The 13,146-nt window shown below is 38.0% G+C and overlaps 1 protein-coding gene across 1 annotated transcript in view; it reads left to right on the top strand.

The window, feature by feature from the left end:
- The window catches only part of LOC132764954 (tumor necrosis factor receptor superfamily member 1B-like), a 47,272-nt gene extending 34,717 nt beyond the window's left edge, over positions 1 to 12,555 (top strand). The window contains exons 8-10 of the mRNA XM_067472825.1: positions 2,717 to 2,754; positions 6,325 to 6,388; positions 10,730 to 12,555. Of these exons, the coding sequence (XP_067328926.1) occupies positions 2,717 to 2,754; positions 6,325 to 6,388; positions 10,730 to 10,995 (368 nt within the window). The 3' untranslated portion in view covers positions 10,996 to 12,555. The remainder of the gene's footprint in view (positions 1 to 2,716; positions 2,755 to 6,324; positions 6,389 to 10,729) is intronic.
- The last annotated feature ends 591 nt before the right edge of the window (positions 12,556 to 13,146 follow it).

Here is a 13,146-nt window from a genome sequence, read left to right as displayed (position 1 = left end):
GTTGGTTGTAGTGGGTCTATGTGCCAAGTCTGGTCCAGATCTGTCACCATTTGAGTTCACAGCACTCTCTGGATATTTGAGAACTACAACTCCCATCACCCTGAATCAATTCCCTCCAAACCTTGCCAGTAGTTAAAGTTGGTTGTGGTGGGTTTATGTGCCAAGTCTGGTCTAGATCCGTTGCCATTTGGGTTCATAGCACTCTCTGGATATTTGAGAACTACAACTCCCATCACCCTGAGTCAATTCCCTCCAAACCGGGCCAGTATGTAAAGTTGGCTGTGGTGGGTCTATGTGGCAAGTCTGGTCCAGATCCATCGCTGTTTGGGTTCACAGCACTCCCTGGATATTTGAGAACTACAACTCCCATCACCCTGAGTCAATTCCCTCCAAACTGGGCCATTATGTAAAGTTGGTTGTGGTGGGTCTATGTGGCAAGTCTGGTCCAGATCCGTCGCCATTTGGGTTCACAGCGCTCTTTGGATATTTGAGAACTACAACTCCCATCACCCTGAGTCAATTCCCTCCAAACTTTGCCAGTAGTTAAAGTTGGTTGTGGTGGGTCTGTGTGCCAAGTCTGGTCCAAATCCGTCGCCATTTGGGTTCACAGCACTCTCTGGATATTTGAGAACTACAACTCCCATCATCCTGAGTCAATTCCCTCCAAACCAGGCCAGTATCTGTCACTGTTTGGGTTCATAGCACTTTTTGGAAGTTGGCAAACTACAACTCCCAGCATCTAAAGTTGTCAGGAGTCCGGATGTTGTTGAACTACAATTTCCATCATCCTAAATTAATTCCTTCCAAACTTTGCCAGTACTTAAAGTCGGTTGTGATGGGTCTGTGTGCCAAGTTTGGTCCAGATTTGCCACCGTTTGTGTTCACAGTGCTCTCTGAAAGCAAGTGAACTACAACTCCCATCATCCTAAGTGAATTCCTTCCAAGCCCAGCCAGTATGTAGAGTTGGCTGTGATGGTTTTATGTGCCAAGTTTGGTCCCGATCTGTCACTGTTTGGGTTCATAGCGCTTTTTGGCAAACGACAACTCCCAGCATACAAAGTTGCCAGGAGTCTGGATGTTGTTGAACTACAAATTCCATCATCCTAAGTCAATTCCTTCCAAACTTTGCAAACACTTAAAGTTGGTTGTGATGGGTCTGTGTGCCAGGTTTGGCCCAGATTCTCCACCGTTTGTGTTCACAGTGCTTTCTGAAAGCAAGTGAACTACAACTCCCATCATCCTAAGTGAATTTCCTCCAAGGCCAGCCAGTATGTAGAGTTAGTTGTGGTGGGTCTATGTGCCAAGTCTGGTCCAGATCCTTCGCCATTTGGGTTCACAGCGCTCCCTGGATATTTGAGAACTACAACTCCCATCATCCTGAGTCAATTCCCTCCAAACCCAGACAGTATGTAAAGTTGGTTGTAGTGGGTTTATGTGCCAAAGTTGTTCCCGATCTGTCACTGAGTTCATAGCCCTTTTTGGAAGTTGGCGAACTACAACTCCCAGCATCCAAAGTTGTCAGGAGTCTGGATGTTGTTGAACTACAACTTCCATCATCCTAAATCAATTCCTTCCAAACTTTGCCAGTACTTAAAGTCGGTTGTGATGGGTCTGTGTGCCAAGTTTGGTCCAGATTTGCCACCGTTTGTGTTCACAGTGCTCTCTGAAAGCAAGTGAACTACAACTCCCACCATCCTAAGTGAATTCCTTTGAAGCCCAGCCAGTATGTAAAGTTGGCCAAGATGGGTTTGTGCGCCAAGTTTGGTCCCGATCTGTCACTGTTTGGGTTCATAGTGCTTTTTGGAAGCTGGCGAACTACAACTCCCAGCACCCAAAGTTCTTGGGAGTCTGGATGTTGTTGAACTACAATTCCCATAATCCTTAGTCAATTCCTTCCAAACCTTGCCAGTCGCTAACGTTGGTTGTGATGGGTCTGTGTGCCAAGTTTGGTCCAGATTTGTCGTCGTTTGTGTTCATAGTGCTCTCTGAAAGCAAGTGAACTACAACTCCCATCATCCTAAGTACATTTCCTCCAAGGCCAGCCAGTATGTAGAGTTAGTTGTGGTGGATCTATGTGCCAAGTCTGATCCAGATCCTTCGCCATTTGGGTTCACAGAACTCTATGGATATTTGAGAACTACAACTCCCATTATCCTGAGTCAATTCCCTCCAAGTGAACTACAACTCCCACCATCCTAAGTGAATTCCTTTGAAGCCCAGCCAGTATGTAGAGTTGATCATGATGGGTTTGTGCGCCAAGTTTGGTCCCGATCTGTCACTGTTTGTGTTCATAAAACTTTTTGGAAGCTGGCAAACTACAACTCCCAGCATCCAAAGTTGTGGGGAGTCTGGATGTTGTTGAACTACGATTCCCATAATCCTTAGTCAATTCCTTCCAAACCTTGCCAGTAGTTAACGTTGGTTGTGATGGGTCTGTGTGCCAAGTTTGGTCCAGATTTGTCGTCGTTTGTGTTCATAGTGCTCTCTGAAAGCAAGTGAACTACAACTCCCATCATCCTAAGTACATTTCCTCCAAGGCCAGCCAGTATGTAGAGTTAGTTGTGGTGGATCTATGTGCCAAGTCTGATCCAGATCCTTCGCCATTTGGGTTCACAGAATTCTATGGATATTTGAGAACTACAACTCCCATCATCCTGAGTCAATTCTCTCCAAATATAATATAAGCTGTTCATTTTTATTTCTCTCTCTTTGGCAGACCGCAACTGCGCTCTACCGCCCGGCAAAGATGAGAAGGTTAGTATCGGAAATTGCAGAGTTCGATTGAAAGTAGCGTCAAACGGCATTAACTCTGCCATGTAGACACAACCTTTGGCTGAACTAATTGACTCGTGAACTCATTGTCTTGGCTGGAGACTCGGGAATCATCCAGATGCAGTTTCTGGGAAATGCGTAGCGACTTGGGATTTCTCTGGAAGATCTCCAAGTGGTTCCAATCCCGTCATGGAACACGTTCCTTCGCTTTCCTGGCAACGCAAAGAGCAGCAAGGAGAAGGTCCTGGGAAGAGGAAGAGGGGGAGAAGGAGGAGGAGGAGGAGGAGGAGAGGAGGAGAAGGAGGAGGAGGATGAGAAGGAGGAGATGGAAGGGGAGAAGGAGAAGTAGGTGGTGGACAAAGAGGAGGAGGTTGAGAAGGAGGAGATGGAAGGGGAGAAGGAGGAGAAGGAGGAGATGGAAGGGGGGAGGAGGACGAAGAGGAGGAGGTTGAGGAGGAGAAGATGGAAGGGGAGCAAGAGGTTGAGAAGGAGGAGATGGAGGAGGAGGAGGAGAAGTAGGAGGACGAAGAGGAGATGGAGGAGAAGGAGATGGAGGAGGAGGAGGAGGAGGAAGAGGAGATGGAGGAGGAGGAGGTGGAGAAGGAGGAGATGGAAGGGGAGAAGGAAGAGGAGGAGGTTGAGAAGGAGGCAGAGGAGAAGGAAGAGGAGGTTGAGAAGGATGGGATGGAAGGGGAGAAGGAGGAGGAGGAAGAGGAGGAGGTTGAGAAGGAGGAAGAGGAGGAGGTTGAGGAGGTGGAAGAGGAGGAGGAGGAGGGCGAGGAGGAGATGGAGGAGAAGGAGGTGGAGGTTGAGAAGAAGATGGAAGGGGAGAAGGAGGAGGAAGAGGAGGAGGTTGAGAAGGAGGAGGAGGAAGTTGAGAAGGAGGAGGAGGGGTAAGAAGAGAAAGAGGAGGAGGAGGAGAAGGAGGAGGAGGAGAGGAGGGGTTGAAAGACGGAGATGGAGAAGGAGGAGGAAGAGGAGGTTGAGAAGGAGATGAAAGGAGACAAGGAGGAGGAGAAGTAGATGGAATGGGAGAAGGAGGAAGAGGAGGAGGTTGAAAAGGAGGAGATGGAAGGGGAGAAGGAGGAGGTGGAGGAGGAGGAGAAAGAGGAGGAGAAGGACGAGGAGGAGATGAAGGAGAAGGAGGAGGAGGTTGAGAAGAAGGAGATGGGAGAAGGAGGTGGAGGAAGAGGAGGAGGTTGAGAAGGAGGAGGAGAAGGAGGTGGAGGTTGAGAAGGAGGAGGAAGGGGAGAAGGAGGAGAAGAAGAAGATGGAAGGGGAGAAGGAGGAGGACATGGAGGAAGAGGAGGAGGTTGAGAAGGAGGAGGAGAAGGAGGAGGAGAAGGGTAAGAAGAGAAAAAGGAGGACAAGGAGGAGGAGGAGATGGAGGAGGAGGATGAGAAGGTTGAGAAGGAGGAGGAGGAGGAAAAGGAGGAGGAGGGGAGAAGGAGGGGGAGGTTGAGAAGGAGATGGAAGGGGAGGAGGAGGAGGAGGAGAAGATGGAAGGGGAGAAGGAGGAGGACATGGAGGAAGAGGAGGAGGTTGAGAAGGAGGAGGAGGAGGAAAAGAAGGAGGAGGAGGAGGAGAGGAGGAGAAAGAGGAGAGGGAGATGGAGAAGGAGGAGGAGGAGGTTGAGATGGAGATGAAAGGGGACAAGGAGGAGAAGAAGTAGATGGAATGGGAGAAGGAGGAAGAGGAGGAGGTTGAGAAGGAGGAGGAGGAGGAAAAGAAGGAGGAGGAGGAAGAGAGGAGGAGAAAGAGGAGAGGGAGATGGAGAAGGAGGAGGAGGAGGTTGAGATGGAGATGAAAGGGGACAAGGAGGAGAAGAAGTAGATGGAATGGGAGAAGGAGGAAGAGGAGGAGGTTGAGAAAGAGGAGATGGAAGGGGAGAAGGAGGAGGAGGTGGAGGAAGAGGAGATTGAGAAGGAGGAGATGGAAGGGGAAAAGAAGGAGGAGGTTGAGGAGGAGGAGAAAGGAGGAGAAGGACAAGGAGAAGGAGGAGGTTGAGAAGAAGGAGGACGAGAAAGAGGAGAAGGAGGAGGAAAATGAGGAGGAGGAGGAAATGGAGGAGGAGACGGAGGAGGAAGAGGAGGAGGTGGTGGAGTAAGAGGAGGAGGAGGAGAAAGAGGAGAAGGACAAGGAGGAGGAGGAGGAGGAGGGGGAAGAGGAGATGGAGGGGGGAGAAGGAGGAGAAGAAGGCGGGAGAGAAAAAGGAGGAGGAGAAGGAGGAGGAGAAGGAGGGAGAGAAAAAGGAGGAGGAGGAGAAGGAGGAGAAGGAGGAGAAGAAGAAGGGAGAGAAAAGGAGGAGGAGGAGGAGGAGGAGGGAGAGAAAAAGGAGGAGGAGGAGGAGAAGGAGGGAGAGAAGAGGAGGAGGAGGAGGAGGAGGGAGAGGAGGAGGAGAAGGAGGAGGAGAAGAAGGGAGAGAAAAAGTAGGAGGAGGAGGAGGAGAAGGAGGAGAAGAAGGAGGAAGAGAAAAAGGAGGAGGAGGAGGAGGAGAAGAAGTGAGAGAAAAAGTAGGAGGAGGAGGAGGAGAAGGAGGAGGAGAAGAAGGAGGAAGAGAAAAAGGAGGAGGAGGAGGAGGAGAAGGAGGAAGAGAAAAAGGAGAAGAAGGAGGGAGAGAAAAAGGAGGAGGAGAAGGAGGAGAAGAAGGAGGGAGAGAAAAGGAGGAGGAGTAAGAGACGGAGGAGAAGGAGGAGGGGAGAACGAGGAGAAGAAGGAGGAGGAGAAAGAGGAGGAGATCTATTTGCACTGCCTTATATTTCATTATTAATATTTCATTATTATTTAGTCTTACATCGCATCATTATATAATTACTATTACTACGGGGTTGACTGAAAAGTAATGCCTCCACCTCAACGGATGGCAGTACTGGTATGCGGCAGGTACTGGCTTGTTCGGTAGACTCTCCTCTACAGTTCCATTTTGGCGGGAAGCCTTAGCATTGAACGGTTGTGTTGTTAAAGTGCGAAATATGGAACCCTGCGCAGATGGTCGGTCAATGTAGAGGAGAGTCTACTGAACAAGCCAGTACCTGCCGCATACGTTGCTTAAGTCGCATTGACCGGCCATCTGCGCAGGGTTCCGTACTTCGCACTTTAACAACACAACCATTCAATGCTAAGGCTTCCCTCCAAAATGGAACTGTAGAGGAGAGTCTACTGAACAAGCCAGTACCTGCTGCATACTTCCATCTGTTGAGGAGTTACGAAGGTGGAGGCGTCACTTTTCATTCAACCCTCGTACTACTACTTCGAGGAGGATTCTAGGAGGATGAGACTCTATTTCCAGTGCATTATTATTATTATTATTATTATTAATTATTATTATCATTAATTATTATTAATTATTAACTATTAATTAATTAATTATTAATAATTAATAATTAATTGATTAATTAATAATTATTGATTATTAATTATTAATAATTAATTGATTAATTAATAATTATTAATATTTATCTATTTATTTATTAATAATTAATTAATAATTAATTAATAATTATTACTTATTAATTATTAATACAGTCCGAATACTGACTTGATCTCTTCCAGCTCTTCGCATTGATCGGGAAAGGACCCCAGCGTCGGATTCCTCCGTCGAACGGAACCAACTCAGGTGAGAAACCAGAAGGTAACATAGAAGTCAAAAGGGGTGTCAAACTGGATTAAACCCACAGTGTAGACAGACTCCCCTTCTCTAGGGAAGCTATGGGGATGGTAAATCATCATCATCATCATCATCATCATCATCATCATCATCATATTTAGTGCATTGCAATGACACCCATGTAAACACATTATTATTATTATTATTATTATTATTATTATTATTATTATATTGTTTTTAGTGGATTGCAATGGTACGCATGTCGACATTATTATTATTATTATTATTATTATTATTATATTGTTTTTAGTGGATTGCAATGGTACGCATGTCGACATTATTATTATTATTATTATTATTATTATTATTATTATTATATTGTTTTTAGTGGGTCGCAATGGTACGCATGTCGACATTATTATTATTATTATTATTATTATTATTATTTTTTAGTGGATCTCAATGGCACTCATGTCAACGAATTCTTTATTATTGTTATTGTTGTTATTATTATTATTATTATTATTATTATTGGGTCACAATGGTACTCATGTCAACGTATTCTTTATTATTGTTATTGTTATTGTTATTATTATTATTATTATTATTATCATTGGGTCACAATGGTACTCATGTCAACATATTCTTTATTATTGTTATTGTTATTGTTATTGTTATTATTATTATTATTATTATCATTGGGTCACAATGGTACTCATGTCAACATATTCTTTATTATTATTATTATTATTATTATTATTGGGTCACAATGGTACTCATGTCAACGAATTCTTTATTATTGTTATTGTTGTTGTTATTATTATTATTATTATTATTATTGGGTCACAATGGTACTCATGTCAACGTATTCTTTATTATTGTTATTGTTATTATTATTGTTATTATTATTATTATTATTATCATTGGGTCACAATGGTACTCATGTCAACATATTCTTTATTATTATTATTATTATTATTATTATTGGATCACAATGGTACTCATGTCAATGTATTCTTTATTATTATTATTATTGTTATTATTATTATTATTGGATCACAATGGTACTCATGTCAACGTATTCTTTATTATTATTATTATTGTTATTATTATTATTATTGGATCGCAATGGTACTCATGTCAACGTATTCTTTATTATTATTATTATTATTATTATTATTATTAGTGGATCACAATGGTACTCATGTCAATGTATTCTTTATTATTATTATTATTGTTATTATTATTATTATTGGATCGCAACGGTACTCATGTCAACGTATTCTTTATTATTGTTATTATTATTATTATTATTATTATTATTATTATTGGATCGCAATGGTACTCATGTCAACATATTCTTTATTATTATTATTATTATTATGATTATTATTATTGGATCACAATGGTACTCATGTCAACATATTCTTTATTATTATTATTATTATTATTATTATTATTGGATCACAATGGTACTCATGCCAACGTATTCTTAATTATTGTTATTATTATTATTATTATTATTATTGGATCACAATGGTACTCATGTCAACGTATTCTTTATTATTATTATTATTATTATTATTATTATTATTGGATCGCAATGGTACTCATGTCAACATATTCTTTATTATTATTATTATTATTATTATTATTATTGGATCACAATGGTACTCATGTCAACATATTCTTTATTATTATTATTATTATTATTATTATTATTATTATTGGATCACAATGGTACTCATGTCAACATATTCTTTATTATTATTATTATTATTATTATTATTATGATTATTATTATTGGATCACAATGGTACTCATGTCAACATATTCTTTATTATTATTATTATTATTATTATGATTATTATTATTGGATCACAATGGTACTCATGTCAACATATTCTTTATTATTATTATTATTATTATTATTATTATTGGGTCACAATGGTACTCATGTCAACGTATTCTTTATTATTATTATTATTATTATTATTATTATTGGGTCACAATGGTACTCATGTCAACGTATTCTTTATTATTATTATTATTATTATTATTATTGGGTCACAATGGTACTCATGTCAACATATTCTTTATTATTATTATTATTATTATTATTATGATTATTATTATTGGATCACAATGGTACTCATGTCAACATATTCTTTATTATTATTATTATTATTATTATTATTATTATTATTATTATTGGGTCACAATGGTACTCATGTCAACGTATTCTTTATTATTATTATTATTATTATTATTATTGGGTCACAACGGTACTCATGTCAACGTATTCTTTATTATTATTATTATTATTATTATTGGATCACAATGGTACTCATGTCAACATATTCTTTATTATTGTTATTATTATTATTATTATTATTATTATTATTATTGGATCGCAATGGTACTCATGTCAACGTATTCTTAATTATTGTTATTATTATTATTATTATTATTATTATTGGATCGCAATGGTACTCATGTCAACATATTCTTTATTATTATTATTATTATTATGATTATTATTATTGGATCACAATGGTACTCATGCCAACGTATTCTTAATTATTGTTATTATTATTATTATTATTATTATTGGATCACAATGGTACTCATGTCAACGTATTCTTTATTATTATTATTATTATTATTATTATTATTATTATTGGATCACAATGGTACTCATGTCAACGTATTCTTTATTATTGTTGTTATTATTAATATTATTATTGGATCACAACGGTACTCATGTCAACGTATTCTTTATTATTGTTGTTGTTATTATTATTATTATTATTATTGGGTCACAATGGTATTCATGTCAACGTATTCTTTATTATTATTATTATTATTATTATTATTGGGTCACAATGGTACTCATGTCAACGTATTCTTTATTATTATTATTATTATTATTATTATTATTATTATTGGGTCACAATGGTACTCATGCCAACGTATTCTTTATTATTGTTATTATTATTATTATTATTATTATTATTATTACAATGGTACTCATGTCAACGTATTCTTTATTATTATTATTATTATTATTATTATTATTATTATTATTGGGTCACAATGGTACTCATGCCAACGTATTCTTTATTATTGTTATTATTATTATTATTATTATTATTATTATTATTATTGGGTCACAATAATACTCATGTCAACGTATTCTTTATTATAGTTATTATTATTGTTATTATTATTATTTACTGTATCATAATGGCACTCATGTGAAAATATTCTTTATTATTATTATTATTATTATTATTATTATTTAGTGGATCTCAATGGCACTCATGTCAATGAATTCTTTATTATTGTTATTGTTGTTATTATTATTATTTACTGTATCATAATGGCACTCATGTAAAAATACTATTTATCATTATTATTATTATTGTTATTATTATTTAGTGGATCAAAATGGCACTCGTGTCAACAAATTCTTTATTATTGTTATTGTTATTATTATTACTTACTGTATTATAATGGCATTCATGTGAAATTCTTTATTATTATTTAGTGGATCACAATGGCATTCATGCCAACGAATTCTGTATTATTGTTATTGTTGTTGTTATTATTATTTACTGTATCATAACGGCACTCATGTGAAAATATTCTTTATTATTATTATTATTATTATTATTTAGTGGATCTCAATGGCACTCATGTCAACGTATTCTTTATTATTATTATTATTATTATTATTATTATTATTGGATCACAACGGTACTCATGTCAACGTATTCTTTATTATTGTTATTATTATTATTATTATTATTACTATTGGATCGCAATGGTACTCATGTCAACGTATTCTTTATTATTATTATTATTGTTATTATTATTATTATTATTATTATTATTGGATCACAACGGTACTCATGTCAACGTATTCTTTATTATTGTTATTATTATTATTATTATTATTGGATCTCAACGGTACTCATGTCAACGTATTCTTTATTATTATTATTATTATTATTATTATTATTGGATCACAACGGTACTCATGTCAACGTATTCTTTATTATTATTATTATTATTATTATTATTATTATTATTGGATCACAACGGTACTCATGTCAACGTATTCTTTATTATTGTTATTATTATTGTTATTATTATTATTATAGGATCACAACGGTACTCATGTCAACGTATTCTTTATTATTGTTATTATTATTATTATTATTATTATTATTATTATTATTGGGTCACAACGGTACTCATGTCAACGTATTCTTTATTATTATTATTTTTAGTGTATTGCAATGCTATAGATGTGAACATATTCTTTGTTGTTATTGTTATGTTTAGTGGATCGCAACGGCACCCACGTGAACGTCAACTGCATTGTCAGCGTCTGCAGATCAGGCCGCACCTTGGAATCCCATCTGCTGAAGGGTTCTGACCCCGAGTTTCGCTCCGTTGCGGAAGACGAAATCCCGCTCTCCGAGGAAGAAGGCCGTGGCGACCGCAAGCAAATGGCCGTGGAAGTGGAGGACGACACGGACTCCTCCGAGTGTGGCGAGGAAAAGCTTCCTCCGCTGAGTGTCCAAGACATCGGCATGAAGTCCGCATGAGGAATATGTTATGCTCAATCTTTGAGTGATGGAAGTACTCTTAAGTATACTTGACAATACCCTAGATCAGTTGAAAAGCGAGAGGCAAAAAGACGAAATTCCGAAAAATAATTGCATTTCCTCACATAAAAGTTGCACTCCCAGAATTGGTATTTTTAAAAAATTGCAGTATCTATGGTGCCCCAACATTGCATTGTAGTTGCATCCGGCAATATCCTAGATCAGTTGAAAAGCGAGAGGCAAAAAGAAGAAATTCCGAGAAATAATTGCATTTCCTCAAATAAAAGTCGCACTCCCCAAATTGGTATTTTTTAAAAATTGCAGTATCTATGGTGCCCCAACATTGAATCATAGTTGCATCCAGCAATATCCTAGATCAGTTGAAAAGTGAGAGGCAAAAAGAAGAAATTCCAAGAAATAATTGCATTTCCTCACATAAAGGTCGCACTCCGCAAATTGATATTTTTTTAAAATTGCAGTATCTATGGTGCCCCAACATTGCATTGTAGTTGCATCCGGCAATATCCTACATCAGTTGAAAAGTGAGAGGCCAAAAGAAGAAATTCCGAGAAATAATTGCATTTCCTCACATAAAAGTCGCACTCCCCAAATTGGTATTTTTTAAAAAAATTGCAGTATCTATGGTGCCCCAACATTGCATCGTAGTTGCATCCGGTAATATCCTAGATCAGTTGAAAAGCGAGAGGCAAAAAGAAGAAATTCCGAGAAATAATTGCATTTCCTCACATAAAAGGCGCACTCCCCAAATTGATATTTTTTAAAAAATGCAGTATCTATGGTGCCCCAACATTGCATCGTAGTTGCATCCGGCAATATCCTAGATCAGTTGAAAAGTGAGAGGCAAAAAGAAGAAATTCCGAGAAATAATTGCATTTCCTCACATAAAAGTCGCACTCCCCAAATTGGTATTTTTAAAAAAATTGCAGTATCTATGGTGCCCCAACATTGCATCGTAGTTGCATCTGGCAATATCCTAGATCAGTTGAAAAGCGAGAGGCCAAAAGAAGAAATTCCGAAAAATAATTGCATTTCCTCACATAAAAGTCGCACTCCCCAAATTGGTATTTTTTAAAAATTGCAGTACCTATGGTGCCCCAACATTGCATCGTAGTTGCATCCGGCAATATCCTAGATCAGTTGAAAAGCAAGAGGCCAAAAGAAGAAATTCCGAAAAATAATTGCATTTCCTCACATAAAAGTCGCACTCCCCAAATTGGTATTTTTTAAAAATTGCAGTATCTATGGTGCCCCAACATTGCATCGTAGCTGCATCCGGCAATATCCTAGATGAGTTGAAAAGTGAGAGGCCAAAAGAAGAAATTCCGAGAAATAATTGCATTTCCTCACATAAAGGTCGCACTCCCCAAATTGGTATTTTTTTTTAAAAAAATGCAGTATCTATGGTGCCCCAACACTGCATCGTAGCTGCATCCGGCAATATCCTAGATCAGTTGAAAAGCAAGAGGCCAAAAGAAGAAATTCCGAGAAATAATTGCATTTCCTCACATAAAAGTCGCACTCCCCAAATTGGTATTTTTTTTTAAAAAAAATGCAGTATCTATGGTGCCCCAACATTGCATCGGCATGTTACTCGAGTTTCATCCTCCTCTGAAACTTGTCTTGTTGTTCTGACCCTGCATATGATGAAATGCTACTATGTTTTTATGACAAATCCGGACAATCCTTTCCTCACCTTCCTTCCCTCTGGACTTCCCAGTTGAATAGCAGTCATGAGGTATAGAGAAGACATGCCGTGAAATACCACATTTCACCACATAATAGTCGCACCCCCAATTTGGTAAATGTTTTGTGTTCCTTATATAACAGAGCTAACTGTTTTGTGTTCCTCACATAATAGTCGCAGGGTTGAATTCCAAGAAATACAGTGTTCCGTTACATCATAGTTGCGTCCCCCAAATTAGTAATTTTTTTGTGTTCCTCACATAATAGTCGCAGGGTCTAATCTCAAGCCCTTTTTGCAAAACAGTTTGAAGCGGAGCACCTTTTTCGACACTGGGATATCTCTAGGAGGTCCTCCCAGGACAACGACAAACGAATGTGGGGCGCTCATTTGTTTGCAAACAAACAGTAAAACCATATCCAGATTCGACCCTGCAACTATTATGTGAG

This window comes from Anolis sagrei, chromosome 13 (genome assembly GCF_037176765.1).
Source record: "Anolis sagrei isolate rAnoSag1 chromosome 13, rAnoSag1.mat, whole genome shotgun sequence".
NCBI lineage: Eukaryota > Metazoa > Chordata > Lepidosauria > Squamata > Dactyloidae > Anolis > Anolis sagrei.
The sequence above is the reverse complement of the archived record's forward strand: the minus strand, read 5'-3'. Positions and strand labels throughout refer to the sequence as shown.